Source organism: Anastrepha obliqua, chromosome 4, assembly GCF_027943255.1.
Source record: "Anastrepha obliqua isolate idAnaObli1 chromosome 4, idAnaObli1_1.0, whole genome shotgun sequence".
Lineage (NCBI taxonomy): Eukaryota > Metazoa > Arthropoda > Insecta > Diptera > Tephritidae > Anastrepha > Anastrepha obliqua.
Window position 1 is genome coordinate 113,050,890 of NC_072895.1, and position 19,338 is coordinate 113,070,227.

The window sequence follows — 19,338 nt, forward strand, 5'->3', positions numbered from 1 at the left end:
TTTCAAAACAATAAAATAAAAATGACTAAATCTGAAAATGATAAATGTTTTCTTAAAATTGGTTTAGCTCACTTAAATGAAATGTGTAGGTAGGCAAATTGGTTGAAGTGCACCTGGCACTGCTCTAGTAGCACTAAAGCGCCATTATGGGACGTCCAACAGGCAGATATCTATAGCTAGCCAGAACTGTTGATATAATGGAGAAGATTGATGGGATTTAGGTTGGCGCACTGCCCCAGGCTGTCGAGGAGAGGAGCACCCAGTGACCTCAAACGTCTAGCTCCCAATTTCGGACATTTACAGAGAAAATGCTCTACAGTCTCCTTCTCTAAAAGGTCCCCGCAGCTTCTGCAATGGGGGTTAAATGGTAACTCTAGTTTTTCCGCGTGTGTGCCGATCGTCCAGTGACCAGTAAACACAGCTACGAGTTTGGAAATTGAGTGGCGAGGAGTCCAAAGCACTTTCTGAGTCCTTTGTATATTGTACTGGGGCCAAAGGATTTTCGAAATAGCCCGGGAAGAAATGGAGCTCCATCTTTTCTACGCTTTCCTGAGAAATAATTTGTTTGAAATTTTGTATAAACTAATTTGAAAAGTGTACAAATAAATAAAATTTGTGATAAATTTAAAAGCATATCCAAAAGTGGAAAAGAGAAGGAAAATCACCCGTAGCGCTTACGATACGATGCTTTATTTCAAACGCGTTTTTCTCGAAACGACTGTTTTTGATACGGTGGCAATGATTTTTCGAAGACTAATTAACCGATTTTAATTTTCTTTTTCTAAAAATTTTTGTTATCGCATTGGCTATCGTTGTACGTAGCCGATGTTCAAAATTTTGAAAATAACTATTTTTTTGGGCCAGTTGCAAATTGAAAAAATGGTGAAAAACACACATCGAAATTCAAATCACCACCATTTTGTCAAAAACAAAAAAAAAAAAAACAAACGGTTGCGTACAACGATAGCCACTATTGTGTAGATTAATAAAAGTTTTGGTTATTTGATTTCAGATGATTATTCATTGCTGTATCGCTGCCACCAGATAACGTCACTTTTTTTTAACTCGTTACATTTATTTACATAAATTTGTCAATTTTCAATATTTTTTAATAAAACTTTACATCAATATATTTTAATACATATATAATAAATTACCTTTTGTCTGATCCTCGAATAATTATTCCTACTTACAAAAAAAAAATTCCCAAAATCGAGGGGTTCCCACTTAATTTTCTTAATACTTTCTACTTCTTTACAAAAATAAAAAAAGGAAATCAACCAACCAAAAAAAACCCGAAAAACAGTTCATCCATTTATTTCTTAGAGCTGACAGAAAACTTTAAGACCCTGTATTTTTAGAACGACATCAACGCGCATAACATAACCCACATTGGATAAGAAGCTCAGACAAATACCTAACAAATTGTTTGGGTGTCCATCAATCTAAATACGAACCCATATAAACAGATAGGAGCTTGAAAAACGTATACTTCTTGCGGCATTTTGGTTAATAGAAAATACCAAAATTTCCCATTTTATTTGTATTGCCCATTTGACGAAAGTGAAATATTTAAATTTTTCCATGTCAAGTGAAGGATTGCAAAAAAGTAAAAGTCTGTTGTACTCAACTACTATATGTAAATATTTGTCAAAGCGTATATAAATATGTATACATACATGTATGTAGCACAAATGTCGATGCAATAGCACTTGCGCTTCTATACATCCATGAAAAGTGTGCGAATTTTAAAAACTAAAATAAATTTGTATGCCCGCATATGTGTATGTATGTATGTATGCATGCATGTATATGCGATAACTTGCGCTATTCTTGCACACTTACACATGCTTGATTTGACAGTTAGTGACAGTTAAAGTAAGCAACGGATGGCTTAAACTGACACGTCTGCGGCTTTCCTGGCGTGCTTCTGGTCGTTAGCAGTGCACACTCAGTGCTATGTAGCAAACTACGAGTACTTCCACGAATTTGTTAGATTTTACTTATAAATATATAATATATGTAAGCATGCACAAACGTGCAATCTATACAGTTATTTTCTGCTTACCAATCACATGAAGTGATGACAGCTGGGAGAAAGCTGTGACATTTTATTTACGACAATGTTTTGAAATATTGCTGTGGGAATGTTCCAACGATTACATATCTCTTTGCATTTTGGTTCAAGTGAAGTGAAGAAAAATGAAGAGAAATATAAGCAGCATTGCAATAGTTGTACGCTGCCTCCGAAGAGCAGATCATTTTTTATGAAGAGTTTTTCATTGCAGAAATGCACTCGGAGCCATTGCTTGGCGCAGAGCGACCGCCTTTAGAAAAAACTGTTTCTATAATTTGGTGTTTCAAGCACGGAGATTCTACTAACCTACTCAGCTACGGCGCCTGTTCTAAATTGTAAATGGATTACCGAAAAAGTTAGTGAAATCATGAAAATAATCGACAAAGTCAAGCAAACTGAATTTGAAAGAATCATACGCCAGTAAATTATATTTATCAATTTTCCTTTTTGTATTTATTCAAGTCTATATTTTTTTTATTTAAGTCTAAATTTTGCAATCCCGAAATCCCGCAATCAACAACCAACCCCAACATTGGCGTTCTTAATGTTTGCAAGTTAAAAATAAGATTTTTGAGTGCACCAACTAGCAAGCGACCCTAAATTGGTCTTCGGCTAACACTTCGCATTAGAGACTTGCTTGATTATCAAAGAAAAGCACACGTATTTGCTTCGCAGAAGCCCATTGGGGAAAGGTAAACAACTTTTGAACTTTGTTTAATCTTTCGTTAAGCGCAACTTATTTCGTTGATACCAGCGTAGATTTTTTTGCTGTAATAACTTATCAATCTTTAAACCTTCTTTGTCTTTTGAATATTTTCAGAAGATATGTATTATGAAAATGTGCCTCATAAGAAATACCTGCCGTTCGGAGTCGGCTTGAAACTGTAGGTCCCTCCATTTGTGGAACAACATCAAGACGCACGCCACAAATAGGAGGAGGTGCTCGGCCGATGCGGGTCGATTTAAAAATCGCTCAGTGCTCTGTGAAAATCGTATTCTAGGGATCAAAATAAGAAACTTTGCCGAAGGAACCATACCTCTAAAACGAATTCTGATGTCCCCCAATTTGGGTCGAACGAAAAATCCCACTTTGACCCATTTAGAGTGCTCCAATCGAGTCCAAATGTATGACCGACCCCCACTAACTTTGGACGGCCGATCCTCCCATGCTAGTGGCACACCCCCTGGAACTCCTCTGGGGGGTTCCCCATACAATCATTTCAAAATATCATTATTTTTGGTCTTTACATGAGAAAAGAAACTAAAAAGTTCGACCCAAATTGGGGGACATCAGAATTCGTTTTAGAGGTATGGTTCCTTCGGCAAAGTTTCTTATTTTGATCCCTAGAATATGATTTTCACAGAGCAATGGGCGATTTTTTTGCTTTCCCACAAATCGACCCGACCTAATATATATATATGTATTTTTGAATATATTTTAAATTGAAAATTGCTGCATTTTGCTTGTAAAAGAATATTTTTAATAATTTTTTTTTTTTTCAAAACATGATTTTATTCCTTTTTCATATCATTTTGATGCCCCGCGCATATTTTCAATACAAAAAAACATAAATATGCTATCATGCTAGATTAACATTTTATAGCACAGGTTTACTTTTATGAAGCTGGCGCGCCGAAAAAAACTGCTATCTTCTTTCCAAAAACTGAGACTTGTTTTTTCAATAGATGGTCTTAATGTATGGGAAAATGATTTGAAAGCCCTAAGAGTGATTTTTTTTAAACCTTAGTTATTTTCTCAACTAGTCTCCAATATCACAGTTCCATTTGTCCGACTGATAAACATATTTACATCTATGGAACCCTCTCGTCGATGCATTTCTGTATATTATTATTGGGTAGTCAAAAAAGTCTTTTCGTATTTCTAATCAAACTTCAACTAATTTTTTTTATATTTATAATGAACTTTATTAAACCAAATATGTACCATTTTGGTCGACCACCTTTTGCCAATTTTCTTCTAGAGACATTACTCCATCAGTGTAAAACTTTTGTGGTTTCTCGGCGAAACACTCGACAAGTAATTTTCACAGGCTTCTCGTGAAGCCAACCCTACTCCATTAAGGGAGTTCCGCATTGACCGAGCAAATGGTAGTCCGATGGTGCAAGGTCAGGGCTATATGGTGGATGCATCAAAACTTCCCAGCCAAGCTCTCCCAGTTTTTCCCGAGTCATCAAAGATGTGTGTGGCCTAGCGTTGTCCTGATGGAAGACGACGCCCTTTCTGCTGATCAGTTCTGGCCGTTTTTTTCGATTGCTTGCTTCAATATCATCAGTTGTTGACAGTAAAGTGTAAAATCAATCGTTCGAGCAGGCTGGAGCAGCTCATAGTGGATGATTCCTTTCCAATCTCACCAAACACACAGCATAACCTTTCGAGGCGTCAATCCTGGCTTTGCGACCATTTGTTGAGCTTCACCACCCTTGCACCATGATCTTTTTCGCACATTATTGTCGTTTTTCATCTATTTTTCGTCTTCTGTTACCATTCGCTTCAGAAATGTAACCACTTTTTAACTTTTTTAAATCACCGTTTGGTGATGAATGTTTACTGCCTTTGCGATGCCATGGCAGCTTATGTGACGGTCCTGGTCAATCTTTTCCATAATTTCATCGACTTTTTCAACGATAGGTCGACCGGTGCATCTTTCACATCCAAATTTCCAGAACGGAAGCGAGCGAACCATTGTTGTGCTACACGAACTGATACAGCATCGTCTCCGTAAACTTCACAAATTTCATTGGTGTCTTGCGTGGCATTCTTCCCTTTTTTATACAAAAATTTCAAAACATAGCGAATTTCTTCATTATTTTCACTCATTTTTGAACAGCCATAATTTTTTTCAACTTCTCCGAATTTAATTTATTTTGGTTAAATAAAGCTTAAAATGTCACCTTTTTAACACCATATGATATGACACAATGTGATTGGTAGCACTGGAGATAGATGACTCCAACGACATCTATTGACAAAATACGAAAAGACTTTTGCTTGTGTGGCACGTAGAGCCGTCTTATTGAAAATAAACGTTGTCCAGATCAATACCATCCAATTCCGGCCATAAAAAATCGGTAATCATCTCTCGGTAGCGCAATCCACTCACCGTGACTGTTGCTCCGACTTTATTTTCGAAAAAGTAAGGTCCAATGACTCCGCCGGACCATAAACTGCACCACACAGTCACACGTTGAGAATAGAGAGGCTTCTCAACAATAACTGTTGGATTTGACAATTGGACAATTTTCCTTGTTGACAAAGCCACCGAGGTGAAAATGGGTCTCATCACTCAAGATGATTTTTCGATGGAGTTCCGGCTGCCTTGAGTTCTTGTGTTAACTGGACTTTATAAGCCTTAAGACCCAAATCTCTATGCAAAATACGGTGTAATGACGTTTGTGGAATGTTTAATTCCAAAGAACGACGAGGAATGGACACACTTGGGTTTTCTTCAACACTTTCGGCTACAACAGCAATATTTTCGGCTGTTCTTGAGCAACGTGCACGGGTTTTATTCTTCACATCACTAACTTGTCCCAACAGCTCGAATTTTTTCACCAATTTCTGTATTGCGGTGCGACTAGGTTTTACGAACCGTCTCTGCCAAATTTTCACCATTTTTATAGTGAATTTTAAAAATTTCCTTGCGTTGGTTAAGCGCGTATCGTTCCATTTTAATTAATGGCGTAGTTTCTACTTGTCAAATATCCAAAAACGACAGCTTCAAAAGTGACATCTACCGAAATAGCGGGCTATTCAAAAAAACACCTCTTATTGGAAAACCTTTTATATTCAAGGGTTGGTATGATTATGGTTCAATTTAAAATACGCTGCTGACATTCTTGTAATGGCTCTCAAACTATTCTTATTTAGTTTCATAAAAGATTTAGAATGGTTCAGGACAAAATTTTCTATCTCAATTCGTTCCTATTTTGATTGCAATACAAAACTGATGAGTTGTTCTAGTATGAACCTCTTTGTCTTTCCTGCACTTCTCATAGAAAAGAGGAGATGTTACCCTTTCCTATGCCACCAAATGGGTCTGGGTCTATATTTTGGGAGGCCACTAGTTTCTTGTCTATTTTATCAGTCATTGGATTCGAAATTCTGCATAACATTTTTTAAAAATTATATAAGTAAATCTGTCTAACAAAAGTGTAGGTTGACATCAGGCGAAGTGAAGGCTAATCCAACATATCAATCACATTTTGCTGTTTCCACTCTATATACCTGCGGCGGCGATACTTTGGATCGTTGTTCTTATGTAAAATCCACAAGAGCTAGCCACTTCCAAATATCTTAGCAGCTGTTGGCAATAATGCTTTTTGGTAAATGTTGTTCACAAAAACTGAATTTGAATTGCCGGCAAGCCCAAATAAACAGTCAAATCCTGTTTTGGAGCAGCAGCCCCAAACATGAACTTCAACTGGATGCTTAACGGTACGTTGAAGTTCGCGATTAGCAGCAGAACACCAGAATAGACGTCTGCAACTACCCGCCCAAAAGAAAGATTCTCCGGTGAGTATTAAATTCTCAAGTTTTGATGAAATATGCCCAATTCTTCTATTTTTTACATAAAGTTTGAAATTTTGATTTGAATGGTTTCATGGTGAGCAATGAGCAATACTTTAACAACTTTAATAAAGAAAACTGATAAGCGTAACCAAAAAGTGTAACTAGTCAAAATATGTGTTGATGTTCGAAGTAAAAGTTCTCCTAGATTTAACTGCTCGTTTTTTATTTAATATTTGGGTTACATACGTACAGAATTTTCCAAAATCTATGTTTTTTTTCAGATTATTATTCTTTACAGTTTTAGGTAGGTGTTTAAACTCGTTTTTCTTGACACTACTTTTCCGGTATGGTCTGCAGCTGGTATGGAAGCACTCCTTAATCTCCCACCACTTCATATAGCAATCCAAGAGGAAGCAGCTACGCAAGCACTCATGCTACACATGAAAGAAAATTTCAAATTGGGCAACCTCACCGGTCACCTAAATATCCTAAATAAAATCAAAAACACCATAAGCATGGCTCAAGTTTCAGACCACATTGACCCAACCCTCTGTTTCACAAAAGGATACACAGTTACCTTTCCTGAGAGGATCGAGTGGAAAACAAACCCGAAATGGATGAATGATGATTCACAAAAATCGTACACTGAGGGATCAAAAACACCTTATGGTGTAGGAGCAGGTGTAGTGGGGCCCAGAATCCACAAATCATACACTCTCACCAGGGACACCACTATCTTCCAAGCGGAACTATACGCAATAATGGAAGCAGTAAACATCATGCAACGTAGAAACCACAAGAGAGTAAAGATCAAAATACTATCGGACAGCCAATCAGTTCTAAAAGCTTTAGATAGCTATACCTACAACTCAAAAACCCTCTTAAAATGCCACAATGCACTCAATAATCTGGCATCCAAAAACAATGTTCCATTAATTTGGGTACCGGGACATGAGGGATATGACGGCAACGAAAAGGCAAACTTTCAAGCCAGATGAAAACTTCATCGGACCTAGTCCTATGTTCGGATTCAACAAAAACAACCTAAAACAAAAAGTAAAATATTGGGCCAAAACTCTATTAAATCAGCATTGGAACAATGTAGAGGGTCTTAGACACTCCAAAAAGTTCCTAAGTTTCAACGCTAAAAGAGCTAACATGGCCTTCACGTTAAACAAAAAGAGCATTCGCACTCTCACAGGCGCCATCACGGGTCACTTCACCTGCAACAAACACTTACATAAATTAGGCATAACTAACACCAGCACCTGCAGATTCTGCTGCGAAGATGAGGAGTCTATAGAACATCTCATTATCGAATGTCAGGGGCTGACGCATAGAAGGAAAAGGTTTTTAAACAAGTTCATGCTTACAGATGACCTTCAATCACTCCCTCAGAAGGAGTTGGTACAATTCATAAGCATACTTAACAGTCAATAGACAGCATAGGGTGCACAATAGATCAATATGGTCGCAGTGCTAAATGGCCACACCTTAACCCTTTACAACCATTAACCATTAACCATGGTCTGCATGATAACTCAAAGAGTTTTTAATACTTTTTGATGCTGTTTTCCCTATAGTGTGTCAAGCCGGATTTTTGATTATATTATTGAAACATTTTATAAACATAATTAAAGTGTGACTTTTATGACAAAACTGCAAAATTTTCCGAAATTAGAAAATCCGGCTCGACAGACTATAACTAAAACTCTATTTTACAAGAATCTTTTTACTTTTTGCAGATTCATCAACATGTGAAAGAGCAATGATACAATGAATTTTTTTCCATTGTACGTTGGGTCACGTAATTTTTTATATACTAATTTTTGTCAAGAAAAATTAAAATAATGTTTTTTATAAAGTTTAAGTACTAGTAAACAATGCATACAATTCTTTATATTTATTTCTATTGTTATCGCATCTAAAAATAGTTTTTCTTTTAACGTCTTTTTGGCACTGCTGGACGTACATATGTAACCCCCTAAGTGCGCTGTTATACAGAGAACTTTAAGATAGGCATTCGCGTTAGCTTTAAACATCTAAAATATGTTTAGAAATTCTATTTACATTCATAGTTATTACATTGAAAGTCAGTTTAAATTGTTTTTCAACTATTTACTTTGGCTCCTGTTTGAGTTTTTATAAATTTTCATATCTTTAAGTTCAATTCGGTTAAATTACCAAATGCACACAGGCGAGAGTGGAAGCAAAGAAAGCGCACGAAAATTTAAAGTAAAGGTTGAGTTTTAGTGGCGTTTGGGACTCTACGCAGTTTGCCGTAGCGGCAACAATTGAAGTGCTATATTTTTTTCACCGACCATATGAAAGTAAGTTTGTAGCTTTGCTCCTTGGCAGGGTTTTGTGTAAGGGTGATAAATCGGCTTACATGTACTTATATCTTCATCAACATTTTAATGAAACCTTTTGAATATTTAACACAAACGTTATTTCACGAACGCCCATTTTCACATCCATCACTGGCAACTGCTGTTCATATATTGAGCGGTTGTTGCTTTCACGAATTGATTGCTTTGCTTTCTACATTAAAAGCGTATTAATGCATTTTTATACAATAACATGAAAAAATTAACACTTAAGAATAAATGAGTGTATATGTGTTTAGGAATATACACAAGCTGCGCTAACTAAAAAGCGCCTCCAAGTAAAACCACCAAAAGTTACTCATACGCCCGGTAGAGCGAGGGAGACCAATTAATGCGAAAGAGTGAGTATAAAGGAAATGCTATAAGTGAAAAACAATCGAATATGAAGAAATGCGAAAATAAATACTTGTAGCTATATATGTGTGTATGTATATGTTTATCAATAGCGAATAACATATGCGCTTGTAACTGCGGCAGGCGGCAAGTGTCAGCATTCAGCATAGGCTGCCTATGGAACCCAGCAAGGCGTTTTGCGTAGCCAGCTTTTAATTTAGTTGTCACAATAGATTAACAAAATACTGTAAGACTTAACTTCGGGCCTTGCTACTTGTGGTGGCCATGACTCTTGCGCAGCAACTGCTCAGCCATATGTGAAGCAGCATCCTAACCGTCATTGATGGTTTCTAGTTCACTTTTCCGTTGTTTGGAAAACTTTCACATATGCATCTGTACATTCATATTAGTTCCAAACTACTTTCTGCTCTTTGTACTGTTGCTGTTCCGCTTGGATGCCCACATACATCCCTACTTTATGTTTCTCTTTTATATAACTTTATTTCATTCACTTTGTCTTGGTTGGTTGGCAATGGCAGTAATTAATTGTAACTTGAGTTCGAAGCAGGTCAATTAATTTTTCCAATTCTCATGTTTCATTCTTGACATTATTTTGCCATTTGGCTGCATTCGTATGTATGCTGGTATTACATCAAATTTGTTTTTGTTTGTGCCACTTTCATTTGGTCATTTGTTTGGCTGCTTGAATCGATTTAAGATTTGAGCAAAAATAATTGAAGCTATTATTTGTGCTCTTTAATAAGGAAAGTGGGTATCGTATCAAAAATAAATTAAAGTATTTATTCGTGAAGCGATTTTATTAAAAAGGTGGGAGTTTCTTTTTTTATTTTTTAAATTTTAATTACGTTTTATTTTACTCATATTGATTGAAGGATACGTAAAAAACGAGTTACCAAATCTTCAAACCAAAAGCACATTACGAAATAAAATATTGCAGTTTTCTTTTATACAAAAGGCTAAATTTTCGGAAAACTATTTAATTTCCTTTTATTGGTAGCTGGCAAGCAATTCCGACGAATTTTCCTAACGTAACTTGGTTTTTATGAAGTAATTCAGATTAGTTCAGAGAAAGAGCTGAGAAAGCATTTAGTTATTTATTTGCTCATATATTTAGGTCTATCAATTTCGATCCTCACAAGCTATGTAGCTAAACAAGATTAACCAATATCTTAGAAAAACTTGAAAGGCAGTTGAATTGCGCCTTGTTGGAGGTCAAAGAAGAGGATGCCCCAGAAAGAGATGGCTCGAAGACGTTGAATATGACCTTGCAAAGCTGAACGTGCGGTGATGGATGGAAGTAGCCTTAGATAGAGACGGGTGGCGAAAGGTTGTGAATGAAACAATGGTTTACCAACGGCTGGGACGGATTCATTGCAATCTCTGGTCTATTCCTAGAAAATGAGCCTTGCGTCAACTCAGCGAGCATTGTGCAAAATCTCGATTTACTTCTGGCCACGGGTAGATCGGGGTCACTCGAGAAAACTTCTAAGGCTGACAAAGCCGCAGCTCTCGAATTTGGTGGATATCCTTACCGGACATTTTTCGACGTTGTCCTTCTTGTGAGCTGACCAGCTCTAGTTAGCAGATTCAAATTTCACACACCTGGTGAATTGCGTTAGTATGAATTTTGCTTTTAAGATTATTTCTTTATTTTATTGTATTTGTTTGAAGAAAAAAAAACGAAGTGAAAAAAAGGAAATGAAAAAATTATAAAAATAAAAATATGTAAGACAATTTCAAATACAAAAAATTAATCGATAAAAATAAAGTATGTAGAAACAAAAAAAAAATACCGAGGATCTATCTCCCAGTGTAGTTTCTTGCAATCAATCCAAGCACAGTACAGTGCAAAGGCGCAAAAATATATGAGATAAACCTCGTATATTTGTTCTCGAAGTCCTTTGTTTGAGATCCTGTTTTGAATAGAAGCAAAGTTACGATGCCGGATTGCGGCCTTCTGCGTTGTTTGATGATAGGAGCAGTTACATGCGCTTCTGCTGTTCACAACCCATCATAATGAAGCTTTTGGTTTTGCAACTCATTAGCCCTGAAGGAAACTTTTTCCAGTCCACACTACAGCCTTACGGAACTAACAGCAAACGAGTTAGTTCCACCCAACCTGTGAATAAATACCTTTTTTCACTTGCGGAAATTCACCCTAAACATTTCCTAATGAAACTCAAGTAAGAAAAAAACTTCCAAAATGCCTACTCACTTAATAAATATGCGGAATTTTAAGCCTTTAAATATCGTTCTTGAAAATCGTTTTAAATAAAAACAATTTCTCCTGCCACGATTGGAAGAGGTAAAACTTAACCAGCCACAGTCGAAATGCCCACTTTATAAATCAAGTTGTCTGCTAAAACACGACAAGTTCGCCACTTGTTGTATGAAAACTGAAAATTATAAAAGAAAATGCAAAATGGAAGCGAAAAAAGAACAACAAACAAAAGCGAAGAAAAAGCAGGGTTGCGAAAGCAGCAGTAAAAAGTGCAAAGAAGTGCCGGAAAATGAAAGGCCATTGGCAAACACAACTCGGCCGGGTAAACATTCTTCCGCTGTCATTACGACAAATTTGTTCCCGATAGAGTATTGGACTTTAGGGTGCAGGACTTCAGTGCGCCTTCCGAACGAGATATTTACTTATTGTTTATTTTTTTATTTATTTCCCTTTTCGGGCATCGATTACTCGTATTTGATTTTTTACTTGTTTCCTTTATTTTTGCTTTTATTTTACTCGTTTTTAGTTTCTTGGTGGGTATAAAAAGGAAGCACTTTAATTTGCATGAGCATCGGCTTTGAATGTTTGTATTTGGTTATTGATGTGTTGTTATTTCATGTCATTTACCCCCCCAAAAAAAAAGAAAAAAAAAAAAACAAAAAAAAAAAACCCAAGAGCTGTGTTGATTTAAGTTGAGGGTTTGCTCTTTTTGTTGTTGTTAAAGGGTAAAGCTATTTGTTCAAAACATTTTGTTCATTTAAATTGTAGTTCCGTCAAACCTTTTTCGCAGCAATGTTGGTGTTGGAAATAATGAAGCTGTGTAGAGAATATTCTTATTAATAGCAATGCTAATGGAAGACGGAAACAGGCCTGATGTGCAAATATATTGTCAAAATTGAGTATAGCAGTCAAACCGACATGGGAAAAGAAGGGCTGTCGGGTGACTTTAGAAAGCAGCAATGCTAGAGAGACCGAATATACAGTGACCGGCAGGTAGGACCCAGGAGATAACATGAGTATGGAATTTGCTATCCGCGATGCGAATAGAAAAAATATCAGGAAGGCCCATAAATTAAGTTGAAGAAGAAGAAGAGTATAGGAGCGAAAGACTAATTTAACCATCTGGTAGCTGTTTCTCCCCAAAGTTTCCCTTAGTATAGCTGATATCTTTAAAAATTATATAAAATAATACTATAGTATCTTATCCGGTAAAGTGATTGAATACAGACCGTAGGGTCGAATCGATTTTAACCTACTCTAAAACATTAATTGGGTCAGAAACTCACCTCTCTTGATATAAAGATGCAAATCTTGATATAATATGCCCAGTGAGTCACTTTTCTTAAGTAGAACTGGCGTGAGAATGAACCAGTTAATGTTACAGTGCGAAAGAAATGCATTCGGTATGATTTAGCGCTATTCAACGGAATTCAGCACCATTCAGCGTTACTGATCATAGTTTAGTACCAATAAATTTAAAGTTGAAAGAAACAAAAACGTTAAATGGACATATATTAAACACAATTCAGTGGTATTCAGCGGCTTTTAGCGTTATTCGGCTTTATTTAGCAATAAGAGATTTTTGATTGACGGGAAAAAACTATGCATGGACACTTAGCTGTAAATCAGCCTTTGTTAGTAACAATATGATTAAAATTAACAGAAATGCTACACAGGGACATGTGTTCAGCATGATTCGGAAATATTCAGCTCACGTCAAGAAGTCCTTACTTAGCACTAACGAATATGCATTTGACTATGAATGAACACTTAGCAAGGTCTAGGGGTATTCATTGCTACTGGAAAATAGCTCTGGTAGTAGTTATATAAACTAAAGTCAGTTTCAACATTGTAAGCATATATGTTGAGAGCAACAGGAACTAACAAGTATTCATAATGACTTAACTTAATTCAGGTTCGATCACCTAGCATTTGGAATTTAGTCTTCGCGTTACTCAATAGAGCTCGTTAAGGTACGAACACAGAACATTTCAAACTAAATTTCAAAGCTACTGAACCACATATGGCAGCAGCAAGGCGTAATTGACTTTGTTTAGTAACGCGCAAAGCATATTCAGCATCTTTCAAACTATTCAGCGCAAACAATTGATTGATTTTGTCACTTGCATCACAAGAAGTTTAATAGGTATATCATAAAATTAAATCTGGTGGAAGAGAAATGTGGTTATACTTCATAAATACTTATTCAGCGCAATTCAGCAAATGTTATAACAACTCAAATCGGCTGCTGAGTATTTTTCCAATCAGTTGAATGTACATAAATATAAAAAAACTATGCAATATAGTAGCGAGAAAGCTATATAAAATTATATTTGCAGGATTCAGCGCGTTTCACTACTATTCAGCACTTTTTATTCCAACTTGTTTCCCATTAGTTTTAAAATATATTTATTGCAACATAGTTTCTTTGCTTAATGGAAATCTAGCTGAACAATCTTTATTAAGACCAATTCAGCGCAATTTAGCAAACTTTCGAACGAATTGTAACAAGGGAGGCAACTATTCAGTAATCTGGTTTGTCAATTTAAGTTTTTTTTTGGGCACAAAAGGTACTTTAGGGCGAAGTATCAGCCATTGGGCACATTATATTTATATACTAAAATTATTATTATTAACATCACAGCTCTCTACAAATGGCACCAGCAACATACAGCACAATTCAGCAACTGTTAATTAGATTTATATTTCACTAAACGCATCAAGTACTAGTAGTTTGCAATTCAGCTTTTTTCACAATACTCTGTTACTGCCGCTTCATGCATTTCAGCATAATTCAACTCGTTTCACTGTCAATAGCTAAGTTCGGCAAATTGCATTTGACGACATACAACGACGCTTCAAAAAAACAAAAACAGCAAAAACGAAACAACAACAAACTGCAATCAGATACACAAGTAAACCTTTTAAAATGCATAACATTCCGCAAATTCACCAACAATAACAAACAATCGGATTTACAGCTTACCCCAATCGCTGCTGCTCGTGCTCCTCCTCATCCTCCATTATATCGACAGTGGCATTCGAACCCACCATAGACGATGTGCCGGACATCAAAGTGCCCATTTGTATGGCTGTTGATGTTGATGTTGGCGGATTACCGCTACACGTCGCCGCTGCTGCTGCTGTTGCTGTCAATCCAGCTGTCAGCATAGCAACGGATGTTGCATTTGGTGCATTCGATGTAGTTGTCGACGTTGCTGTTTGCTGTGGGGCGGTAGGTGCCGATTGTGTTGGTGCTTTGGTAGTATTTGATGAATTATTTCCACTACTGCCACCATCACTTTGTTGCAATAATAAATCATGTCTGCAGGCTATATCTCGCTCACTGGCTACTAAGGTGCTGATCTCCGGTGGTAGAGGTTTGGTGAGGAATTTCGCTCGGCGTATACCTGGAAAGAGAATTAAAATGGGAAATTAAGATGAGAAATTAAAATGTTTGGATATAAGGGGTTGCGTTAAGATAACAAGATTGAAATATAAAGATATTTTGATTTGAAATTTAATATAAAGTGTTAATTCTGCAAGTTAGTATTGAGTAGCTGAAGTACTTTTTTATGTGGAGCTGTTTTCTGTTCTTGAAAATCGTCCTCGTTTTAAGGTTCTCAAACCTTTAGCAATGTTTGCGCTCTTTCTTAACTTATTTAAAAAACCATGGTTTTTGTAGCTTTAAATTTCAAAATTCTTGTCATGTGCTGCTGTTTGCGGAGAATATTTATTTCACTATTCAGCACAATTTTTTTATGCAGCAATTTGTTTGTCTGGGTTTAAAGAGTAAACGGAATATTTTTTACACAAAGCATTTCTATAGGCTCCAATTCAGTGCAAGTCACCCAATTCAGCAAATTTTGTTCCTTATTCGGCTACTTTTTTGTATGAGCAAAATCAGTAAACAACATTTTTTTGCAAAAAATATCTGCATAGACTTCAATTAGCGCAAGATATCCCAATTCAGCACAATTTTTTTTATGCAGCAACTTTTTTGCCTGAGTTGATTGAGTAAACAGAATATTTGTTACATAAAGTATTTCTATAGACTTCAATTCAGTGCAAGGCACCCAATTCAGCAAATTTTGTTCCTTATTCGGCTACTTTTTTGTATGAGCAAAATCAGTAAACAGCATTTTTTTGCAAAAAATATCTGCATAGACTTCAATTAGCGCAAGATATCCCAATTCAGCACAATTTTTTTATGCTGGAACTTTTTTGCCTGAGTTGAATGAGTAAACAGAATATTTGTTACATAAAGTATTTCTATAGACTTCAATTAGCGCAAGATATCCCAATTCAGCACAATTTTTTTATGCATCAACTTTTTTGGCTGAATTGATTGAGTAAACAGAATATTTGTTACATAAAGTATTTCTATAGACGTCAATTCAGTGCAAGTCACCCAATTCAGCAAAGTTTGTTCTTTATTCAGCTACTTTTTTGTCTGAGCAAAATCAGTAAACAGCATTTTTTTGCAAAAAATATCTGCATAGACTTCAGTTAGCGCAAGATATCCCAATTCAGCACAATTTTTTTTATGCAGCAACTTTTTTGCCTGAGTTGATTGAGTAAACAGAATATTTGTTACATAAAGTATTTCTATAGACTTCAATTCAGTGCAAGGCACCCAATTCAGCAAAGTTTGTTTTTTATTCAGCTACTTTTTTGTCTGAGCAAAATGAGTAAACAGCATTTTTTTGCAAAAAATATCTGCATAGACTTCAATTAGTGCAAGATATTCCAATTCAGCACAATTTTTTTATGCAGCAACTGTTTTGCCTGGGTGAAATCAGCTTACAGATGTTTTGTTACATGAAATATTTGTATGGACTTCAATTCAGCGCAATATATCTCAATTCAGCTCACTGTTTTATGAATGATATAACCAGAAAAAATTATAGAAGATTTGTTATTTTCCTCAACCATTCCACCCACTAATCTCTCACTATAGAGGTATTTAAGTGCCTCTATGTCTTTCATATTAATTTAAGCTTCCAAAGTGATTTAAATGCGCTATAATTCAATTCATATTTTTTATATACTTTATAAACATACTCTTTTTTTGTTACGTTATATTCAGCTGATTAACTTCACTTCACAATCCAACAAATTTTTATGTGTTGAATTACAGAAATCGTACTTAAAATAAAAAACTTTGCACTGAGTTTTATTCGTAAATACTTAATTATACAGGGTGGGCCATATAACGTTTGCTTTTTGAACCACCTATTTTTTTGAGAATGGTAACACAAATGACATGTCAAATGTGTTCATAATTTACTTAAAGGTTTAACATTTACGAAATGGGGTGCTATACGCTTGAAGAAAATTGGGAAATATTGAAAACCTATTTCCAAAGTGGTGAGTCTTCTTCTTCTTTTCTGATTTTCACATCGGTGGCTATGTCAATAAGCAAAATTGTCGGATTTGGGGCTCAGAAAATCCACACGTTGCTGTAGAGAAGCAAATGTATCCACAACGAGTCACTGTTTGGTGCGGTTTTTGGTCTGGCGGCATCATCGGACCATTTTTTTTTTTCGAAAATGAGCGAGAAGCCGCGGTTACAGTAAATGGCGAGCGTTACCGTGACATGCTCAACGAGTTTTTATTTCCAAAAATTGAAGAGGATGACATGGACGACATTTGGTTTCAACAGGACGGTGCAACTTGTGGCAGTGTGAAAGTTACTCTCGAACTTTTGGCTACCGTTTTTGAAAACCGAATAATCAGCCGAAATTCCGATATCAATTGGCCCCGTCGGAGCTGTGATTTAAGCCCGTTGGACTATTTTTTGTGGGGAGTCGTTAAGGGCAAATGCTATGCGAACCATCCAGAGACGATTGATGCTTTAAAACTCGAAATCGAAGTTGCCATTCATGCAACTGGAGCCCAAACAATCGAAAATGTGCTTAAAAATTGGGTTGATCGAATGGCCTACTGTAAAGCCAGTCGTGGCAGTCATTTGAACGATATTATTTTTCATTCCTAAATAACAAAGTTCAATCTTCAAAATAAAAAAAAATTAAAAAAAAGTAATAATTAGTTTATTTTATATCCGATTCAAAAAGCAAATTTTACATGGCCCACCCTGTATTTTTTAATAATATCTGACAAGGTGACATTTTTTGAGAACAGCAGCGGACTTTTTAGTGTTATATTTTTTTATTTTCGTCCCATATTGACTTATTCAGCGCTGTTTTATTGAATTCAGCTTGATGAGATTATACGTAATACATTTTCAGCAATTAACGTTCTTTATAAGCAATTAACGTCAGAAAAATAAAATTTTTTATCAGCGCAGCTAAACACCCTTCAACTTAATTCAGCGCGTATTCTTGAATCTTTTTTTAGCTTGTGCTAATTTTTAAAACTGCGATACATTTGTATCTTTCTAACTGAGCACAGTTTGATTTATTCAGCGCTATTTAGCAATTCAGCAAGGTAAACATTTTCCGCATTGGCATAAAAATTCCAAATTTTTCATCAGCTTACTATCATTGTGACGTGATTATGATTCGAATGAATTTTCTTGGCTTATCTAAGTACAACTTGAGCGTGGAATTTGGAAAACAAATGTTTGGCCCTACATCTATGTTTGGCTTAAGTTTTTAGCTTAAAATATTTTCACTTATTACTATTAAAGTGCTAGTAATTTCGTTTCGTTATTATGATTACTACTGTACCTTCCAGGACTTGCTCGATCACAGTTTCACTTATTCAGCGCGGGTTTTATATAATTCAGCGCCATTTTATATAATTCAGCGCGGTAAACTTTTGCATATTCTAATAAATACACTAGAAGCCTTGAAGCCCTCGCTGCCGTTTTAGATCAAAATTTCACTCAAGTGACTTTTATTATCACAAGCAAGCGCAACTTGGCTAGATTCAGCGAATATATACGAACAATTTTTGACTACTATTTGACTTGTAAGAACTGCAAAATACTTTTTTCGGTGTTTTTACATTATTTAAGGAAATTCAGCGCGCATTTTATGCCCCTATTTAAGATATTTAAGAAAAATAATATTTTGGGTAAAATGCTCATACTTTAAACTAAAATCTCGCTGGTTTTGTAGGTAACGCATTAAAATTTAGTAAACTTAAATTTTTGCTTAATTCAGTGACCATCACTGATTGCTAATATTGGAATTTGCTGTGACAGTGAAGCTGCAGCAAGAGCTCTTGCTAACCCACGTTGCTCTTCGAAATAAGTCGGTGAATGTAAGACAAAACTGAACAGTGTTGTAACACACTACAAATTGGGTGCGTGGACATTGCGGGAACAAGTTGACTGCTAAACTGGCTAATGAAGGCTGTGCTAGTATACCACTAAGCCCTGAACCCTTACTAGGGGTCAATGCACTTGCATCGGTTCAACTATGGATTGACCAATTTATGACGTCCACCCGCAGAAGTAGTTTGATGCGTTGGGCTTCTGCAGCGTAGCTAAGTACTTTGTGAGCGAACCAAGCGGGAAATTAGCGGCCTTTATTCTAGAACTTAGTTGGTTGAACCTGCCTGTGGTCAGCATATGGCTACCATGGAAATCATTGGCTACCCAATTTGGCTATACTTTCGTGAGAATGAAGGCGCTGCCGAGCATTTTATCTGTAGTTGTGCGGCATTTTCTCGAATCAGACTTAGGCTGCGATGTGGGTGCGATGTGCTGAGAATCCGCTACTAATCATTTACAGGCGGTCAGCTGTGAGTGATATTTTGAAACTTTTCGCATGATTTTTCTGTGCATATTTCAAATTAG

General features: G+C 36.1%; 1 protein-coding gene across 1 annotated transcript in view; it reads right to left on the minus strand.

Annotated features, from left to right (window-relative positions):
- The window catches only part of LOC129244367 (uncharacterized), a 115,511-nt gene that overhangs the window by 8,987 nt on the left and 87,186 nt on the right, over nucleotides 1-19,338 (minus strand). The window contains exon 6 of the mRNA XM_054881986.1: nucleotides 14,557-14,980. Within this exon, the coding sequence (XP_054737961.1) occupies nucleotides 14,557-14,980 (424 nt within the window). The remainder of the gene's footprint in view (nucleotides 1-14,556; nucleotides 14,981-19,338) is intronic.